Raw genomic sequence first — 22,674 nt, 5'->3', positions numbered from 1 at the left:
AGTATCTCGATCTCATGCACTCCCAGTAATGATTCATGCATTCCTTTGGCACAAATCCTAGCATAATAGGCTAGCAAAAGCATCAAGCATTATGCCAGCATAAGACAAAAATTTTAATTAAATGCACAATGCGTGTGCCAAAGATACAGCAAAACAACACACTATGCCCTAATACTGTATTTTATATCAAGAAAACGTGCAATGTTAATATTTTTGTTGTTCTTGGCTGACTTCAAATATACTCTAATAGAGCAGTCACTTACAGTAACACAGCAGGCTAATAAAACAGCCAACTCTAGAGTATAACCTTGATTTTTAAAGCTTAATTTTGGGCATAATAGGCTGAGCACTGTTCAAAAGCATAATTGGCTCAAGTCTAGGGGGGAGGCAGTTGGCCCCTCTGCCCGGCCTGCACAACAATATGTAAAGTTTGCAAAAAAATTAAGTATCATGCTCCTCCACTTTTTGTCAGAGTATCTAGTCACTAGTATATGCACATAGTGGATTAAGCCATTGGTAATTTGCAATTAACTACATATATAAACATGTAATTTACAGAATGTAACAGAACAAGTGTATATATGAGGGTCTTCTCAGTAGATCACTAGTCATGCAGCAGCATTAAATGTAACATGCCATTTTACGTGAATACTTCAAAATCAATTTCAGAAATAGCAGATATTATAAAAATCAATTTTGGAAATAGCAGGTATTAAAATTGAAAGGTTATATGGCAGAATAAATAGAGAAAGATTATTACATGGCATTAGTAAAACTGCGCACCCTCCTGTATTGATCAAGATACTGTAATAAAGCAATCAACTTCAACTACAGGAGTCCATAACAACAATGGTCACATATATGTTAATGTTAAGAATAATCACATAGGTGAAAATGTTTAAGGTATAAGATGGGGATATGTTGTGATCATGAGATATACAAGGTGCTTTACAGCGTTGAAACCGGGTCGGGTCATCCGGGTCACATTTTCTCCGGGTCTGACCCGGTTTACAATTTATCCGGGTCTGACCCGGATTGGATCACGTGAGAAACGAAATTGTTCGTTTGACGACGTGGAAACTTATAAACGCTATTGCGTAGCTCTTTCGTGAGCCACGCCCACTTATCGCATTACCAACATACGCTCAGCCACGCCCATTTGTTAGTAAGTGTAGTATGTAGCACGAAACTGAGGGTATCTATGGTGAGGGGTAGCTATTGTCAGTAGGTGAAGACCTTTTTTTTTTTTTTTAGTCTTCAACCTACAGCTAGGCTGAAGCTGCAATATTTACTCAACACGAATCGAACGCTCAAAATGTAGACTCGTTCGCTCGCTCGAGACTAGCCGAAACACGTCTCGGCTTTAATTAATCCGGGTCACAGGGTCAGCAGTAGTGACCCGGTTTCAACGTTGGTGCTTTATGCCTCTTGCTAATACATTAGTGTCAAGAAAGCCCAAACCTCACTATACAGTACTGCTGTACTGCATCATGATGGTATTGGATGTCCTACAGAAAAGAATTACATTTTTTGGCAGCAGATGAGTTGGCTATGTTTGCTTCTACATATAAAATAATTATACTGTGTAGCTCAATCCCAAGTAATTATCAATTAACAATGTAAAATAGAATTACACATAAATACTGCACAGTTGACTACTGTAGTAGTTAGTTCCTTTATGGATCCTGTCTAGTCCACCGATAGTTCCACACATCTTCCTCAACCTGCTTCTTCACTTCAGGATATAATTCTGCATGCTCTTCAATCTGTAACATTGTTAGTAGTAACACTTGTTAGCCGTAATCATATTGTACTCACCGTCATCTCTTCAAACGGCTTCATTGATCTTAGTTCAGCCAACTATAGGGAACACCACACAATATATACCAGTATGAGCCACTAAACCTGTTGAGTACAGAAAACTGGATCTAACTTCATTTATAAATGATCCATAACTTGATCGATAATGGTTGCTTCTATCACCTTGCAACAAGTTCCACTTGCTCACCGTTAACAGTTCATATAAGACTTGCATGAGTAAACCCACAATCGAAATTAAATAACGTGGCAAGATTTTACAAACACGAGTCACTGTTGTTTATTGCTTGTGTTTACCTATTTACTATATACAAACAAAAAGTACAAGAAACACCTCTATGATGAACGCACCCCATTATCAATCATGGACCTAATCTTGGACTTAAAAGCGAAGTAGCCTTTCTGCTATATTGTCAGCTATGTTCTACCTGTTATATAGTATTATAGTACAAACAACGTCTCTGCAATCAATCTAGTTACTGCAGATATTATGTGGTACAGTGAATTGATACCTACGCAGTAGTGGAGAAAGAAATTGGACAAAAAAAAGGACAAAGGCATCACTCACATGGAACGTTGTCTCACGAGTGTGAGTGATCAAAAACTAACTAATTAAAAGGCGTGGCACCTGTTTCATTCATGAGTAATCACACTTACGAGCAAAATGGGTACCACACCCTTTAATTTCATTAGTAAGTTTTAAATTGCTTACACTATGTTGTATTTGAGCGATACCGTAAGTCCATGATGCATGCACTGTAGCTGGGACGTCTCAGACCAAAGCAATGTCAAACAGTGAAAAAATCAAGCCCATAGCCTTAACTATAGTGGAGTTATGCTTTGCTGGAGACATCAGCCAGTTAGTACAAAATTCTATTAACCCTTAAAACCCACATAAACCAGAAAACTGGATTTGATAAAAATTTTAAAAAAAAAACGAATTGAAAATGCACAATACTTTTGCCAATTTACATAGGTAGCTACAAACAGGCATATCATATCTCAAGAAGCGTTCGTCCGATCACTTAGAAAAACAGATTTTATTAATTGGCAAAGAGTACGCTATCTAACTGTGTATAAACTTTCAACATACAACAAGGAAATCACCCACTATAACATGCTGAACCACTTTGCATCCTTTCGCCTTCGTATCATTATTGTGTTTGTCCGACATTGACTTAGTCACATGATATCTACATATCAACTGAATCGCCATCACGGGAGGAGCAACATGACACCAAGAGAAAGTCAACATGATGAAGAACAGCATCGTTATGTGAAGAAGGAAGAGATAGTTCTTTTGCTCTTTCAAAGTGAAGCAGGAAGCTCTGGGTTGGATGGCTGTGATGAGTATTGGACCATTTAAACCAAAATTTAACAGTGAGCAAGATGGTGTTTGTCATTTTTAGATAGCTTCAACAATTTTTGTGCTTTGGAATTTAGTTTTAGAAGGCATGCATGCAATTCAGTTTATTGTATTATATGTTTTCAGTGCTTGCATTTTATAAAACAGCTGCGGGTTAGGGTTAAATGATTTCTTTTAAATTTCTTAGAAACATACTGGAAGGGTTTGGGGGTCACCCTGAAGGCATTTTTGGGCTTAAGTTTTGTCTAACTACTGCACCCAAGCTGGGGTTTATGGTGACATTTTTGGGCATTAAATCCCACACCAAACCTTCTATACAGTACTATTGTACTGTATGATATTCAAGTACACATCATCACATTTCAAACCTTTTCTTCCAACAGTTTCACATTCTCTTTTGCTTTTTTAATTTTTGCTTCAGAGTGCACATCCTATAGTACAATACATGTAACATCACCATGACAACCAGATAAACTTCACTCACCAGCTTCTTCTTCCTCTCATTGATGGCAGCAGTCTCAACATCTTTCGGGTATGGAATGTTGAGAGAAGTGTACTGGAATAAGATCAACCAAATAAACATTAGGGTACCAGAAACATTTCTACATCACAACACTACTGAGGGAAATTACATACACTCATACACAGCTGTTTGATACAGACACATAGCTCTATGTGTATTGCAAGTGACCATTACAAACAATGCAAAAAGTCTGTGGCATGTCTATCCCCAAAATTATCATAGCTAATCATAATAAAACTAGAGGTGTATATAAGAGAACTAAACCGATCCAATATGAGATTAATCATTTTGAAACCGATACGATAACGATCCGATTACCGATATAACTAAGTGTAGTTATTTATATTTGAGGAACCACATATGCCATGCTCAACCTTTATTTTAACTACTGAAGAAACTACTGAAGACAGTCTTAAGATTATTGGCCATGCTTACATGGTTACCCATGGTGGTGTGGCTTCTATTGACAGCTCAGACTATAAGGTACCCACAAATATTTTAATACATGCCCCTGCCAAGATTAGTCCAGATTGCTCCGGATTTTAATGGCTTGCAGAGATAGCTGGTTGTTTTATTTTGTGCTCTTGGTTCATCTTATTGCTGTTTCCCCAGGCTCACCACTATGAGTGTTTGTTGTATGATTGGTAAGCTTTGTGACAACAAAACAGTGATTATGCACGCACTGAGATGGCTTTGCATAGCGTACAAGGAAGATAACTACTGTTTCCCACCCTTGTTAACTAAATATTAGGGTTTATAATGTGGCTTGATCATTAGACAGTGTCCTCAAGATAGTTCAGTTGTATATCGGTGTATCATAAGTAGAAATTTCTATATCGGCCACCGATACGATATGTATCAGTACATCGGTACACCTCTAAATAGATCAAATACATTTGAGTGCAGCAGGATGGGTTTAATTATGTGCAGGGAGGTGCTTTAACCTATCATAGTATACAGAATATGTGCCTGGATTAGTTTAAAAGCTGGGGTACAATAGAACTTCAGGCCTTAAATCCGCACAACTAGCACAATGTCTGCACATAATTAGTTTTGGGCGGAGACCCATGTCCTTGCAAAACCAATAGTGGTACCATAAAAGCTGATGTGTGCATGTTTGTTTGTAGTGCTAACAATAACTGTCACTTGGTTGCTAGGAGATATTACATTTTCCCAACCCAAGGATTTACCAATGCAGGGCTCAACCCAGAATATTAACCTAGAGGGGGCGAAGTAAGTCGCTTCGGATTCTAGGGGGGTCTGGGGGCATGCTCCCCCAGGTAAATTTTGAAAATTTAGGTGTAAATATACTCAATTTTGGTGAAATTTTACTGTGATGCCATTGAATATTGACCATTGGATTATACAACTTTGGGATCAATTAAACCTTTCCATTTCTCAAGGCTTTAGGTATAAACCTAGGGGGGGCAATAGCTAACCCAGAGGGGGCCTGTGCCCCCCCCCCCCCCCCCCCTAGATTAACCCCTGCAATGCCACCTCCCCTTTGTGTACTGCTATCACCAGCAGCTGTTATGACCACAGTCTGGTGATATGTTGCAGCTATGTGGTTGTGTTTAACCTCAAAACTTTCAATGGAAACTCCCTATTCCAATTCCAGCAGTCTATACAAAGTGCTCCTCTAGCTCATGTCTGTACAATTTGACGCTATGTCTGTACATTTGTGAATATGTAAGGACATTTATCCTCAGCACCTTAAAAATTAAATTAAGGCCTGGAACTTCCATTAAAACAAAAATGCTCAATTTGTTAGATAAATGGAACCTATTCATTAATGTTCACTTGTTCGATGAAATACTCTAATAAAACAATCACTGTTTGGATTATCAAGGTCCCAAGATACCAACACAGCAACAGGGAAGCCACATCACGTTTGCATCATCAGCGAAAAGAACTGAAACACAAAGGCAAGTCCATGATGTGTGTATTGTATGTACTACAGTTGGTGAAAAGGCACATCTTGGGACAAAGCGACATCAAACAGTGAAGAAATCATGCTAGTAGCTATATCCATTGTCGAGTTATGCTTGGCTGAAGGAATTAGTCAATAAAATTCTGAAAATTAAAAATACTTTTTGGAAGGGTTTGGGCTTGGTCTGAAGACATTTTTGGGCTTGGCTGTGCCTAACCAATACTGCCAAGTTGTCATGAAGGGAAACTGAGGCTGGTTTTAGGGTGGTATTATTGGCTGGAAAAGCCCAGTTCTGCATGATCCCTAATATACAGTACTACCATATGATACTATATCTTTGCTAAGCTTTGATTTTGTTACTACTACTACACATGCACTTAACAATGAACAATATAAGTAGTTGAATACATGATTGTATTGCTAGACCATCTCCAGCAGCCAAGCTGTAGTATTTAAAAAAAAAAAACACTACTGAAGAAAGCAACAGACAGAATGCACATGCAACAGTAATGTACACAGTTGAAATGCAAAAACTTCATTCCTACGTAACGGGACTATCTTTTCATCTCCTTTCTTTTTTGATGTGCTTTTGGTTTTGGTTGCTCTATTAGGGTACTTGACTGTTCTATTAGAGTATATCAACAGAAAGCGCTTGACTGTAATCAAGTGGTCAGGGTGAGCCAAACTGGTCCAACCCAGACCTCTACTGCTCCATCAGTAGTATACCACTGGGCCAATCAGCTTATGCTTTGTGTGCATTAGTCACAAGGCTGAATTAGTGCTGAGAAAACTGGAGTAGAAGCCATGAGTTATGTGGGTCATTTTGTGTTCACACTGGGTCAACAGAGCACCATATTGCCTTATCAATACCCTGCATATGACTGGCATGACAAAGCAAGTCATGGAAAAAACTTGTGACACAATAGCACAGGCTTAGCAAGACAGCCTCTTTACATTCGCTAGCAACATGAAATTACTCTGCTTGATTATTTATAGTTTTCCTTCGACTCAATGACCTTTCTATCAAAACAGCTTCACTGTTTTCACACAAGATGATTGAGCAGTGGCCTATTTTGCGTATCCCTGTTGCACAAAAGAATGATGTACTAATAATATACATCATAATCACAAGACACCATGTTTGAATTGTACTCATAATGTTAGGACTGTATGGAATTGCATGCACCATTGTCCATAGGATTTGATGCCGTCCTGATATTATCTATAGTTATTACATATCATAAAATTGCAAATTTTTCAAGGTGCAGATTTCATGGATTGCCAGCAAATTGCAAAACTATTATCGTGAATAGAGTAGTCTCATCCCAGCTGCCCACATGCTAGATCACATGAAGGTGAGTTCTTACGGATTGTTTAAAATCAGAAAAAAATTAGGACAATTATTAACACACAGGTTTGTAGAAGTGGGCAGAAAAGCTGCATAATTTTTGTTAGAATTTCACATGAATTCAATACAACAGTGGGAATTGACGGGATGTACATTTCATGTAAGCATTAAGGGTAATGTACTTTTGTTCATAAATTTCTCTACAAAATCAACGAAACACTTTTGAAACAGTGAAAACTATTTGCAGAGTATTCCAGGCATATGTATATTCTTTAATTTTAAACAAGACAATGATACCACACTCTGACACATCATCCGCACAACTTTATTGATTCATTGCTTATACTGCTCCTACCCTCCCCTGTTACTTGTACTAACAACTAGACCAAAAATAATCAACGCTATTTAGAGGCCCAACTTAAAAAAACTGCCAAGTTCATTTATAATACACATATCATTCACACATGGGCTCAATCACATATGGCACATAACAATCTTAACAAATATAACTATGCATTGTATGCAACAAGTAATTATTTAACAATGGATCACAAAGCATGTCACATAACATATAGTAGTGGGTACTACACAACTTAATGTGATGTATATGTTCCTTTATGCTACACCATCCAAACTATCCAGTACAAAGTAAATTACCTGTTTCTTAAATGAGTCTACTAGTGCAGACTTGTTGGTTAACTTAGACTTGTAGTAATCCCAATCTATCGGCTCCGGTGTTGATGGGTAAGAATTCAAACTAACACAACTCCAATTAACGCACAACACAACATAAATAAAACCCTCACCCTGCTTTAATCGCTTCATACTTGTTCCGGAACACATGAAATTCTGGTTTAAACTCTGCAGGAAGTCTCGCAAGTATGGACACCCAGTCATACACCCTCTTGCCAACCTGCCGGGCCGCCATTTTATCTGGCTACGGATACTATCACGGGATACTACAAACTCTCCGGACACTATACACAAACGAGGCGTTAATTAGAGCAGATAAACATAAAACCCCAGCCCCTATCGAAATAGAAAGTAAAAGAGAAAGAGGTTAGCTGCTATGGCGTCGTCAACTGGCGAAGCTAGTAATGATAAGGTGAGTATCTTGTTAACATAATGTTTATAAAGTAGATGGGTGGGGGCCAACGACTCGAGGTGTCTCTTTCTAAGCATGGCAACTGTAAGCTGACAGCACGGATTTTGGTCCGCTTTGTGACCTTGCTAGAAACCATAGTGATCGTACACAGCTGTCACTTCATGATAAAGCGTTCCAATAAACTGGTAATCTGACTAGTACTGCTAGGTTGGTCCCTGTGATCATGACTTCTCTCAGTGTGACTATATACATCTGTACTTATTACAAACATCATGAAGTGAAGCATGACATCTGCTTGAAAGCCCTAGATCTTGAACTATGCAAATGTGTGTTGCATAATCAGATTTTTTTTTTTTAATGCCACACGTTGTTCTTGGGAGTGCCATTAGGTTCTCCACTGCATGTTTACTATCCTTTGTGGGTTTCCGGTGGAGATACAATAGGTAGATATGTGAAAATTGGCCTAGCATGTGGCAAGCTGAATAGTCAGAACTAGTGCTGAAACGATTATTCGGTTATTTGACTTTTCGGTTAGCATGACACTATTCGATTCATTAACACACTATTCGAATAATCGTTAGCACTTTGTACACTGTATTCAGATGGAAAGCCAGCTTTGAAACTTAAGATTGTGAATGAAGTGATGTATCTATGATGTAAAAATTCTATTTTAGAAAATATAGAAATAGCTCTTAGGCTTTACCTTGCTCCCTAACAAAAGGTTTCAGTACTTATTCAATAGAAATATAAGCTTAAAGAATAATCGAATATTCGGTTGTTTTGTTAAGAACTGTTCGATTAGTAAAAATTGCTAATCATTTCAGCACTAGTCAGAACCCTTGTTTACATCGTACAGCAGTGACATAGCTATGTCATTACATACTGTAACACTCTTGGTATCATAGTGTGTAATTGTCCTAATGTATAGCAATTACTAACTTTGTTTATGCACCCAAATACAGTCATGGGCACTTCATGTATCCAATCTTTTATTTCATCAATGTATTGTAGTTTTGGTAACCTTTTGTTCTGTATACAGAGCACTAGTGTACAGTATGAGTTTCCTTTTCCAATGGTAAAATCATATTAGCACAAGTGCACAACAATAAGAGAATTGTATAGAAATTATAGGGAAAGTGTATATAGTGTGGGGGGATCTTATTGTTGCTGTGTATATGTACAGTACATATTTGGGTACATGTATTACTTTATACAACCAGTAGCTGCTGACTCACTGCCATGTTGTTAAGTGTTAACGTTATGATATCCATTATAGGAGGTTGGTAGTGATCTTCGTAAGAAGAGGGAAGATTTTGAGTTTGGGAAGATTCTGGGAGAGGGTTCATATTCAACTGTGAGACTAGAAGTGTTTTACATGTTTTCATGCGATAATGTGTGTATGTACGTAGGTATTACTGGCAACTGATAAAGTCTCAAAGAAACTTTATGCAAGTGTGTGTGTGTGTGTGTGTGTGTGTGTGTGTGTGTGTGTGTGTGTGTGTGTGTGTGTGTGTGTGTGTGTGTGTGTGTGTGTGCACTTGCGTGCTTACAGGGATGCTTGCATACAGACAGACAGACACATGTACACTCACTACACAAGTGTGACGTGCAGTGTATGTTTAACTGTACAGGTTATATGTGTACACCTATGTGTTGTGTATTTGTCTAAACATGTGTTGTATGATGTTAGCAATACATGTCTGTTGACTTTTTACCTTTTATTGTGTGTTCGCTTTACTGAGCAATGTTTGGCATACACCATTGTATCTTGTTTATTTACTGAATATGAAGTACATTCATAGTGTAACTATAGCTTATTGTTGAGAGGTGTTTCTACTTCAATACTGTTCTGTGATGAAACATTTCAACGTGTATACTGCAATAGAATGAATTGCGTAGTCAGTACACATGCTGATCGTACACTGTACATGTTTGTGTTCAAGGAATATGAATTCAAATCCTACAGTATATCAAGACATTTTCCTACATGTGATATAACATTATTAAAAGTGCAAACACAAATAATTTCCTTCTTCATTGAATGTAGGAGGAATCCTGGAATTATCATGTGCCTCACTGCGTGTTTCCAGAGTGTTGGTCTGGGGGTATAGGTGTAGTATTATAATGATAACTTATCTATGAAAATTGTCTATCATAAGTTTGCTTTTTTTACGGTTCGTTTAATGATTTTATGTTATGTAGGTTTCTAAAGTGTGTACAAATTGGACTCAATAAGACCTGCTAGTCATAACTTTTGTCAGTCATTGTACAGTAAGGGAATTTAAGTTGGTCTGTTTAGATACGTAGGTGGCATTCTCCAATGACCTGATTAAAAAATAAAAGCAGAATATTCATTGTACAATTTTTTTTGATTTTCTAAGCCATACTTCTTAGACCAGGGGTGCATTAACTCACTAACCATGGAGCCAACATGTTACTAGTTATTTCCTTATAAAATGGTAGTGCTTTGGTTGAATTCTACAATGCTGTTGAATTGTTCTGAGGGTGGCTTTTGATGAGTGATTCACTTTTCCTCCTTCTCACTCTTCTGATATCAACACTTTCCTGATCAGCTTCTCCCACTATAGGATACATACATAGTATGTAGTTTCATTTTGTATCTCTTTGTGTAAGGAATAGAGTTTATGATGAGTAACTTATAGTCACTCATGTATAACGTGGTGGTTTTAACTAATTGATAAGTCACAAATCTCACCTTATTACATACTCCATGACTTAAGGCCCAATGTTACAAGGAGTAACTAATATTTTCTGTGTATACATTTACTGCACATGTGTGTGAATGTGTATGTGTGGTGTGTGCATGCATGTGTGCGTGTGGATCTGCATGTGTGCATATGCATTTTGGTGTGTATATAACTGCATGTGCATACAAGTATATTTGTGATCTACACTGTATCAATGCTAATATGTCTGCTTCACAGCATCACAACATTTCTTAAAGTGCAGTACATAATTACTTTCATATATGTGCAATGTTCCACTGATACAGTGAAGATACTCAGCAAACATCACATTGTTAAGGAGAAGAAGGTACCGTACGTAAAACGAGAGAAAGACGTACTTGTCAAGATCAACCACCCGTTCTTCGTCAAACTCTTCTTCACCTTTCAAGACAAAGAGAACCTCTGTATCCATTCCAACTGTAATACATATTGTTTTGTGTAGCAAGTGTTTCCTTGACCCTGGGGAAAGATTATGGACTAAGTTTAGCAGAAAAGGGAGAAATATTGGATTACATTAGAAGAGTGAGTACTAATTGTATTCATGTTAGCAATAAAATGTTTGCTTTTGAGAAAGGATACCCATCCTTATCATCAATTAGCAGTAAATCTAGTTTAGTCCTTAATAGTCCAATGATAGACTGCAGAACATAATTTGTTGTAATGCTCACTAATCATGTTATATAACTTTGTTTTGTCAACAGCTGCTACCTGTTCCATGTTAACTACTTGTTTGTACATGTTAGTGCTATAATGTTTCCTGTACAAATAAATGTGCAGTACTTGTAAGACCTTCTGTATTCTCTGCACACAGGTGGGAAGTTTCGATGAACATGGTTCCCAGTTCTATTCAGCAGAGATCATACTGGCTCTGGAGTACCTGCACAGCTTGGACATCATCCACAGGTCAGTATACCTATTGTATAAAGTTGTCCCTTCCATTAATTTCTTGATAGTTTCACAACACCAAAGCTACATATTATAATTATGCACATACCTTTTCCCTAGTAGTAGTACATGTACCATGTTTTGAGTGTTTGCTTCTATGACCCACAAATATATATAATTATTGTGAAGGATGGCTATACTCATTGTACATGGAAAGCTGCCATGTAGACATTTGAGGTAATATCATATAATAAGCTGACTACGCTGTCAAAATGTGTCCGGAGCTGTGACAATGTTTATATTCAAAATTCACCTCCAAATATGCCCATAACCCTAAGGTTGTCTAATCAACACTTGTTGCTGTGTAGCTGATATAAGACATATAAAATAACAGTAGTGGGTGTGTGTGTCAGAGTGGCCGAGTGGTCTAAGGCGCTGCATTCAGGTTGCAGTCCACTATTGTGGGCGTGGGTTCGAATCCCACCTCTGACAAGTGTGCTCCTTGTTTCTTTTTAGTATCATTTAGTATCTGCTTAACATTTATTCTTCATTTTTGTGTTTATTTTGTGGTAGTAGGTAAATAGTGAATTCAACTACTAGCTCCCTCCTCACACATAAGTCCTGGCTGTGTATAACTGCCATGCTCTGTTTTCCTTATACATTAAAACATGTATAGGTGTTAGCAGTGTGCTATAAGCTGCATGGTTTGTATAAGTTATATAACCAATTTACATAGTGCAAACAATGTAAAAATTGAGATAACATTGCCATACATATACAGCGTGTGTGAAAGTTTCTGGGATGCCCTTGGAACCCTTGCATTAAGGCTGAACTCTGGTTTGCGGCCTGTGGCTGCTTATGGAGGATACTGAGCTAGGCAGCCACCCTTCCATTAAAGATATTCCTGGCCTGAAGGTCACCACTTTTAGGATCTACTGTATAGTACTAGTGTGTCTTGATGTAGTACATGGTGTGACCAATTGGTCTAAGGTGCTGCATTCAGTATCACTGTTGTAGGCATGAGATTGAATCCCACCTCTGATATGTTCTTCTCTTTTATATTGTCATTTTTATTTCAGGGATCTAAAACCAGAGAATATACTACTTAACAATGAGATGCATATTCAGATCACAGATTTTGGAACAGCTAAAATTTTAGAAGATGGTGAAGGTAATAAAGTGATAATTATGGATATGTGCATGAATCAGCTGTATATTGTTTGTAGAGAGAGCAAATTCTTTTGTGGGTACTGCTGAGTATGTGTCTCCAGAACTATTGCAAAGTAAAGTTGCTTATAAAAGGTATGTGTGAGTATGTGTGAGTATGTGTGAGTATGTGTGAGTATGTTCACATCTGTATGTTACATTGTAACCTCCTTGTGTATTGGCAATGCTAGAAGTGGGATAAATGTGCATAATACATTTTGTAGTGTAGATACAGCTGTGTTCCTACACACATACAACACACACACACACACACACACACACACACACGCACACACACACACACACACACACACACACATACAACACACACACACACACACACACATACAACACACACACACACACACACACATACCACACACACACACACACAGAGTCACTCACACATGCACTTACTTACATATGAGCAGGCACACACACAAGAAAGACATGGTATGCATAAAGTAAAATGTATTTATGTATATATACCACTTTAGCATGGGCATTCAAAGACCCCACTCAGGATATAACTCGCATATTTACCAGGCAATATCATGAGCGACACAGAGCATTTTCTCATGAGTTTTAGTTTACACATTAGGCAAAGCTCAGTGTAATTGCTAAGTTTAGATGACTAAACTACATTCTAAGATGAATGATCTGTAACTTCAAAATCAATCCCGCAATTGAAGTTCCTAGCATGTGTTGAAACATAATGACGTAGGAATAACGTTCTGAGAGCTGTTTGCCCACGTAATTGAAACCACAATCAATCATCAGATACTAGTGTATATAACAAATGGGGTGAGTGCTCTGTAATTCTTTTACCTGTCAGGTGAGTATGCCCTAAGTGATACATACCACTTATACCATGACTGTGTCGGGATTTTGCTGATATATACACCAAAATCCCTCACAGCCGTGGTATAACTATTACATATGCACCACTCCGCACTTACTATTATACTTCTCACTACAGTTCTGACATTTGGGCATTGGGTTGTATCCTATATCAGTTACTATCAGGAAGACCTCCTTTCCATGCTCCGTGAGTTACCCCCAACACTGTACAGGATTAAAGTACATGTTGTTTACCCACTAGAAATGAGTACTTGTGTTTCCAGAAGATCACTAAGCTTGAATACATGTTCCCTGATGGGTTTCCTGATCATGCTAAAGACTTGATCAGCAAAATATTAGTGAGTTTATGGGAATTATTCACTGAATTATTACTTGTACAGTGGTATGAGGGAATCATAAATGTGTGTATGTTCATATATTTCATATTTTACACATTGTGATTGTGTCGGGTCATTGAGTCATTTGAGTACATTGTCCAGGTCTAGTGGGTCTCATCCATTTTATAGAACCTCGGGTCTGAACTGGATGAGACCACATGTGTGATCATAAATTAACAAGTTCTATTGAACTGATAGAAATGCAGTTGTACATACTCAAGAAACTTATGTGGAGCCACGCCCACTTAACAGGTTGTGCGCTCCTATCTGTGGCATCCACTTATCAGGATTATTTGTGCTACTTATAGGCAGCATGGGGCCATGCTTAGAATTGTGGATTGCTATAGCTGCTGTAAGTTTATGCTTGCCTCTGTTTTGATTAAATTATGGTCAGATCTGTGTCCCATTTAGATTACTATTCGGGTCAGCAGTACTGACCTGCTTAAAACCCTGATTCTAACTTTATAACTGAAAAGTTTATCTGAGACTTCGAATATCTACCAAAGAGGCTGGTTTGGGGCTCATGTCAATCTTCTTCTCTCAATCAAATGACTTGTACAGATAATTTATATGTAGGACTACCTGTGGGCTAAAAAATTGTTTCAGATATTAGGGTGATTAAGTAGCTGTCTAGGACGTACTTGACACAGTCACTAGAATGGGGTGGTCTTTTTAAGGAGGTCGTGAATTCAATTTACTTACACTTTTGCTGTGATCTACTTGATGTGGCCATTATATAATGAGGCGGTTGTATTAGAGAGACAGCCACCTGTTTGGATCACTCAGCAGGGTTCTGTCCAGGAATTCCTGAGTGGTGGTCTGCAGATTAAATCTCTGCTTAGATTTTCCCAACCCAAAGTTAACAAAGTTGATATGCTGTGTGTTGTATTATAGAGTGTTTGTGTGTTATATTAGTGTACATTGCATATGCAGTAGTGATATAGTGCTGGTCGGTTTTTAGAGGTACTGGTTGCTTTCAACCAGTGTGGGCAGAACCCTGATTAAGGTTCCACTATAATCTTTTACAACATATAGCATAGTTGAGTACTCCTGTTTCGTTTTCCTGTGTAGTTTTCTCAAATTTTGTTATCGAAATTGCTATCCCACTAGAGAACTGTGAGAAGGCTATTTAAAGTGTATGAATACAGGAAATGTTGAAACTTAGCCCTACTGAATGCAGAAAATTCAGACCCAGTGGTGTGACTTGAACCCTAGCAACATGCAGTCGTAAGGAACTTTGATTCTGAAATTTTCTCTGCTTTTTAGTTTCTACCTATAGCTATGCTTTAACTATCTTGACTTGTTTTTGTAATAGACCAAGTATTAGCTGGAATTTTGAGACAATGGAAACAATTGCCTCTCACTTGCATCAGTGACAAATCATAATCTAACTCCAGTAGGTCAAATAATTCATTTCATATTTGTATAGTGCTACAGTGGGACCTCCATTGTCTGTAACTATGAGTGTAAGTGAATTCTTTAATAGAACATACACCCGTTAATAAAACACTCTAATAGAATGATCACATCTACTGTTTGAGGTTCAGTAACTTCAGTTTGACTAACTGAGGTCTTAACTATATTGTAAACAATTTTCCCTGTTGTTTTTATGTCAGATACTTGCACCAGATAAAAGGATTGGTTGTGAACAAATGGGAGGCTACCAGCCACTTAAGACACATAAGTTTTATACAGGTACTGTGAATTGTATTTATTGTATTGATTTATTAATTTGTATTTTTAAACTCGGCGCAACACGTATTTTAGGGGCGTACTGAGGGGGGTTTCCAGGGGTTTCAAAAAACCCCTTTGGATTTTATGCACTACTTGAAACATTAAGAAGAAATTTTAGTTAAATAATAGTTTCTAACATGATAGCAACACTTATAGCATTGTTCTGAATTATGACTTTGGTGGAAAGATCGAGATACTCTAACAGATCATAATAGAGCAGTCAGGTAATATAAATTACTCTAATATAACAGTCACTTAGCTGTAGTGGAAACCCCTTTTCAAAATTCCTGCGTATCCCCCTGTATTTAGTTTGTGTGTATTTATGGAACTGTTATAAACATGTAAGGCCAACATTTCTTACTTTAATAGAAGATTCGGATTATGCAATAGAGTATTCTCGCTTATATGGTAGGTGACATAGAGCATGTTGTATGTTGTGTGTAGGTATTGACTGGGCTAAGTTGCCGGAGACCCAACCTCCTCAGATATTACCCTACCTGCCTGCAAAGTCCAAGGATGACCAAGCACTCACTAGTGACTACAATGTATGTAATGTGTTTTGTGGAACATTTGTATGCATGTATGTGTGTACATGTTGTATGTACCATACAGTGGAAAATTACTGAGGGGGAATTTTTTTGCATTTTTCATAGATTAGCTACAATGTGCAAAAAATTTTCTCCTTGAAATATACAACTTGGTAAAAATTACATTGTTTGATGCATTAAAGATTTTGAAGATAAATGAAAATTTTCCCCCTCAAATTTTTGAACAATGGTCATCCATGAAATATTTAATATTTCCCCCTCAAAAATATCATGCTATATGGTAATACATGTGCTGCTTCTACTGCATATACATAAGTTGAATCTTGAAACCCTAACTATAAAATGTTTCAACTTGTACGTATATAATACTGTTATCCTGGTGTATACAGTCTCTCTGAGCTGTTGAATAAACCGTTGTGTTTTTGTGCGCATCTGTGTAAGCAATTGATTTAGCATTTTATAAGCACATGTCATTGCATGCAAGAAAATTTGATTCCCCCAAAATTAATTTGTATGTAATACAACCATTTTGAATTTATCTTTACTTGTGGTTTGCAGATTATGAATGACAGACCATTGTCGGATGATTTCGATGAACGATTTCTCAGTGCATTTGGTCTGGGTGATCCAGACAATCCCCTCAAGTCCAGTAGTAGTGCCAGCATCACTAGCAATAGAGAGACCAAACTAGAGAGACAGGCTAAAGAATCACCATGGTTAGTTCAGGAATGTGTGTAGTGTGTAGGACTACATCAATTCTATTGTCACTATTGGTATATTGCTGTACTAAACTTGACCATTACTGTGTAATGGGTTATTTTCAGATTTTTGGATTACTTGAAGAGAACAGATTTTACAAAAATTTTAATTCTTCAACTATATAGCTAGTTTGCTGCATAGATACTGCAATCGAGTACAAATGTTTACAAGAGACCTTATGCTGTCTGAAGCTGAAGTGTATGGGTGCATTGTGGCGTTGCATAAGACAAGATCACCCGACCAACTATATCACTGCATTTCATAACTGTCACAGCAAATCCATCATAAAGATTTTCCGGTTCACATCAGTGAAACAATATTTTTCCCTAGCGCAGTGATACAAATTTCTTTATAGACACAACATCCCCTTGTCAGTTGTCACTGTCTCTATTTCAATCGTACCGGTACATGCGATCAACATTATTAACGCAGTTTAATGTGCACTATGACACTATGCTGTAAGTTGTGCCTGTTAAAAGACATTTTACTGGCTGTTCTTCAAAAAGTTTGCCATCTAGTAGGGTGTTAATTATGAAAAGAAGTGTTTACTGCAAACAACAAATGCAGCAAAACCACTTAAACACCAAACACACAACGTGCACCAAATGCACCTCTTCTCTACCAAACACAACAATAAAAGTTGATAACCAAAATACAGCATTGGTATAACCAGTTTATGTACAAGCTATATACTTTAAATTACCCACAAGTTTTTTTTTTGTTTGAATAAAAACCAGTTATATCACAGCAGTATCTTTGTTATTGACACCTATTCTCTGCTTCACCTCAAACTTGTGTCAATGGCTGCTGTGATAAAATGATGGTTTGGTGGTAATCATTGGTTAATTAATTGATAGTTTGGTGGTGACCACAGACCAAACCCTAGCAGACAGTGGGATAACCTACTTGTACTGAAGTGCTAAGTGCTCTTATTGCAGTGTAGCATTGAGTACCATCGTTTAACAGGTATATAGTGAATACGTGACTGCATTTATACATGCACTAATGGATGATTCAAAGTTACGGGTTATTCAAAGTTATGAGCAGGGCTTGGCCCCAACAGGTTCGGATAAACAAGGTCCCACTGTATCAAAATGCTGTTAGCTGGTTATGGTGGACCCCTGGTTAATGTCTAAGGCAATGACAAATGTGTTCAGAGATGTGAAATGTTCGAAGCCCATATATTTATATACAGAGCTATTGTTGAATTGCTCTAATAGAACATACAACTAATAATACTCTAATAGAACAGTCATTTCCAATTTCAGATAAACAAGGGTCTAGGATATACTGTACTAATAAACGTGTGAAGTTGTGAAGTACTATAGTTAGGAAATTATTTATTAATGTTGTTTGATAAACGTTTTCAAGATAATATATTTTTGTCCCTTCCTTGATAATTTTTATGAGCGAATAACTGCGGGTATGCTATATGAGACTGCTGAAAAGAGAAAAAGGTAATATGTATCTAACTAATCTACCTAGTCAGAAGTCATAAGTCACGTCGGCGAGACTGCTAGCTACTAGCACTGATGTTTTAATGTACAATGCCACGCAGACACAATGGTGCCAGGTGTACTATACTGGTGTATGATACAGTAAGTGTGCAAGCTATAGTGATATATGCTGTAGCTGTTTACTAGACTACACTAGACTTAGCACACCTGTTGTGGAGTGTGCGCTTTGTTTATCCACTTCCACTGGCAATTACTTTCTTCTGTCACTTCCCTATTCATTAGTACGATAGCTAGCATCCAGGGAGTTGAATGGCAGATGCAAGTACCCCTTTCTGCTTAAGAGAATCATTGCAACTGGCTGTTTACCACCCATTACCATTTGTTATCACTAATAAAGAATGAATTTTTTGGTATGGGATACTTTTATTAAATTTTCATTTCCGCTTATGACAATTTTTTTGTATTGAATATTTCCTAACTACAGTAGCTACTTAAGGCTTATTAATAAGGTACTGTAACTGGTACCAGTCCTTGTATTGATATGTATGAAATCTGTGAGGTTGTATATGCGTGTGTGTCTTTGTGTCTGCGTATTGGGTCATGCATGTGTCTCTCTGTTTGCTATCCCAGTTATAATATTGCTTCTTGTTCCCAAATTCAGGCATCAATTTGTCAACAATGAACTAATTGTCAAATCAGGATTAGTTGATAAGAGAAAAGTAACAACTATTAAATACCACATGTTTTTATACACACTGCCATTAGGGACTGTTCTCAAAGAGAAGACAGTTAATATTAACTGATGCTCCCAGGTTGTATTATGTTGATCCAGTAGCAATGGAACTGAAGGGGGAAATCCCATGGTGAGGTATATAGAGCGTGTACTATGATGTGTTGACTTAACTTGTAGGAATCACAGAATGCACGTGGAGTTGAAGAACTGGCGTATATTTTTTGTACATACGGTGAGCAGTCTGTTAATGTGCTATGGTGAAACCTCATACCTATAAGACCAGACCTCAATAATGAAGTGGTCGTATTGTGAGTTAATGAAATCATTTCGGCTCTGTTTGAAACTTAGTAGAGCTGTTATGAGGTTATCTATTTAAAAAGGTGGACCTTATAGCTCACATGCAGGATGTGCTTTTGGGGGTTCCGATGAGTGTCTACTCTCTGCACCTTGCCTTTCCTTCAATCATGCCGGTCACCTTCTTTATGAAATGAAGCACAATAGAACCTTTTATAAACCTGAGCTGGACCAATACCAATCAAGCAACATGCCCCTTTACAATCTAGCTGGACTAATAATGATCAAAGACACACCCCTTAATGATCTATCTGTACTCATAGAGATTGATATACTCATATTGGTAGCAAGGTGAAAAACAAGACATAACAAGACTACGTTTCTTAAATATCGTGTACATAGTCTAATTGGCTCGAGACACTCTAATAAAGCAGTCACCCTAATACTACAGCCAGCTTCAATATTCTAGTAGCTAGAACAGTCACAAGTATATATCATAGCTGTAGCTGTGGCTATAGCGAAAAGCTAAACAACTAGTATATAAAATTAATTTTTAAAATGAAATAGGAATCTAGCAATAAAATCTAAAATTATATGAATGATGAAATCATGATTAAGACCACAAAGATACAGTGCAAAAACCAACAATGTGTAACAATCACACATTCAAGCTTGTTAATAAAATATGTTTAGTTGCCTCACCTACTAGGCAAACCACTTATACAAATGTATGAATGAACTGAAAATTGGTGTATAGGTGGATTAATTAAACATTGTACTTACTAAACCTCTCCAAAAGAACACACACAATGTGGTTGGTAACTTACACTGCAAGTTAGTACTGTATTGTTTTGTCTTCCAGCCTGATCGTACCTACTATCTTGATGATCCAACTGGTCACTCACAGCAGTGGGTGAACACTATTACTGAATGGATAGAAAGAGCAAGATCGTCATAGTAGTAGTTATAGAACTAATATAGCTATATGTAATAATAGTATATTGTATTAGAGATGCACGCAGTGCTTAATATAGTATAATAGTTTGATAATGGAAGATTTTCTTCTTGTGCTACAGTCACATACATCTTGGTCCTGGTTGTTGTGCTATGCCAGCAGCTGCCAAAATGTTTCATGGCACAACCGCTGCATGTGAAGCCCTTTAAATGGAGTTGTTGATAAACATGATTGGTGGACAACTACCATTATATTGGGAATGGGATCTTCACAGTACGTATTAATATGTGGAACTTGCTAAGTCTTTAAATGAAACTGATTACAACTCTTAATTATATCCTAGTGTACTAGCTATAGTGCTCCCCTAAGGACTGGAACTACGAAGTAATTGCAATTACCTTTTTGGTCCCACTAATACATAGAACTGGACTGTGAATATTGTTATTAAGGGGGCAAGCAACTATGTCCTATAGCTTCCGTGAATAAAATTATGTGTTTTATATGAAGCTGTAAAACCAACACAGATACTGTTCTCCACCTGATGAATAACACATGTTGTAATTGAGACATTGAACTTCTGTTTAGTGCAAATCTGAGTGAAATCCTCTGAAGTATGTACAAATTATGGCGTGGTTACAAAACACTAATTTTAACACTAAAATCGATTCTCCTACAGCTAATTGTGAAACTCCCCCAAAATTCTTGCAGTGGCTTGTAATAACATTATCTTTAAAAGTATGGAAACAGATTTTAGGAATGACTACTATGGCTTCAAAAGAGGGGATAACTGTTTTTCATAGAAATTTAAAGAGTTCAATAGCTCAATTGATAAAATACTTCAAAAAATTACTACCATACTTTTGTTACAAACATACTTAGGTAGCAGATGACAAAGTTTAAGAAGTGTAGAATTAAAACTGTGAGACTAGATCCAAAATTTGTAGAATTTTCATTCTTTAGGTCTAAAATACTAAACTGAGTCATAAAGTCAGTACTTCTATTAATTACCACAAACACAACTGATACAAAAGGGGATGGAAAGCAAGTACAGATCAATGAAAACCAAGATTTTGCATGTGAAGCCATAGGAATTAGTAGCGTGCCCCTTTAATCATAGTTAGTTTTGGAAGATTATATACAATTGCTTCAATAAGTATCACAGAGTATCATTTTGCTGATTATCCGATACTGAAATTCACATAATGACTGACACTGATAACTGATCCGATGTTCATGTTCGCCAAAATTCCAACTTGTATTTTGTAAAATTGCGCATATTTAACCTTAATTTTTGTAAATTAATATTGCTGAAATTTGGCTGATAAACCAATTTCTGATTATTTACCAATTAATCACACCATCACATTTAACCAATAAGTACTCCAATTAACACTGGAACTACAAATACATTTGTATGACATTTCCAGTGAGAACAATTGATAAAAAATACTTATCAAGATTGTTTACAAAACCTTCCTAATAACTCTCATCACTGTGAGGATGCATTGGATCACTTAGTTCCAATACCAGGTATTCACAGTCAATGAGCACATTAAAAATCAACTCAAACTAATATTGATACAATGGCACTCCATGCACTAGTTTTGCTTCCCATAATGCTTTTCTATTTTGTGTAAGCCTATACATATACAATTTGCAAAGAGTTTGTGTACTACACAGAGGGGCTTCATATGTGTGAATAATTGTTTAGTACTAATGTGGGAGACATACTGTGTGTATGTCAATTCCCCAATGGCTTCACACTAAAATTCCACTGGCATTTAACTATACACAAGTGAAATTTATTTTTATGCTGTGAAAAAGTCCCCTGTGCATAGCTAGTCACTTTAATCCAGCCATTTTATTAAAATAAACAAGACATGTACTACTCTATAAATTAATTATTTGATACCTAACCAAGAGTTCATAATATGAACTCTTGGTTATACTTACCAAGAATTGGCAAGAAACACCATAAACAACTGAAACACAAGCAGAAAATATGTATGTTATACCACTGATGTAAAA

At 37.0% G+C, this 22,674-nt stretch overlaps 2 protein-coding genes and 1 non-coding gene across 3 annotated transcripts; 2 read left to right on the top strand and 1 right to left on the bottom strand.

Moving 5' to 3' along the window:
- Positions 1–1,586: 1,586 nt before the first annotated feature.
- LOC136250955 (ATP synthase subunit d, mitochondrial-like) lies at positions 1,587–7,955 on the bottom strand. Its single transcript, XM_066043308.1, has 6 exons — positions 7,792–7,955; positions 7,643–7,742; positions 3,669–3,740; positions 3,553–3,615; positions 1,819–1,860; positions 1,587–1,766 (listed from the first exon to the last, which is right to left on the bottom strand). The coding sequence occupies exons 1-6, from the start codon at positions 7,911–7,913 to the stop codon at positions 1,677–1,679; spliced, it is 489 nt and encodes a 162-aa protein (XP_065899380.1). The 5' UTR covers positions 7,914–7,955; the 3' UTR covers positions 1,587–1,676.
- On the top strand, positions 7,934–20,746 carry LOC136250954 (3-phosphoinositide-dependent protein kinase 1-like). The gene is made up of 17 exons (XM_066043307.1): positions 7,934–8,090; positions 9,367–9,444; positions 9,500–9,542; positions 11,104–11,241; positions 11,307–11,359; positions 11,649–11,740; positions 12,802–12,893; positions 12,949–13,024; positions 13,908–13,976; positions 14,031–14,127; positions 15,783–15,861; positions 16,345–16,445; positions 17,007–17,164; positions 19,326–19,383; positions 19,430–19,527; positions 19,575–19,629; positions 20,554–20,746. Exons 1-17 carry the CDS (start codon positions 8,055–8,057, stop codon positions 20,647–20,649), a joined length of 1,419 nt encoding a protein of 472 aa, XP_065899379.1. The 5' UTR covers positions 7,934–8,054; the 3' UTR covers positions 20,650–20,746.
- Positions 12,131–12,214, top strand: Trnal-cag (transfer RNA leucine (anticodon CAG)). Its single transcript has one exon. It is a non-coding gene; the product is annotated as a tRNA-Leu (tRNA).
- Positions 20,747–22,674: the final 1,928 nt, after the last annotated feature.

The sequence above is a fragment of the Dysidea avara genome, chromosome 3 (genome assembly GCF_963678975.1).
Source record: "Dysidea avara chromosome 3, odDysAvar1.4, whole genome shotgun sequence".
Lineage (NCBI taxonomy): Eukaryota > Metazoa > Porifera > Demospongiae > Dictyoceratida > Dysideidae > Dysidea > Dysidea avara.
This window is presented reverse-complemented; position numbering and strand designations above follow the sequence as displayed.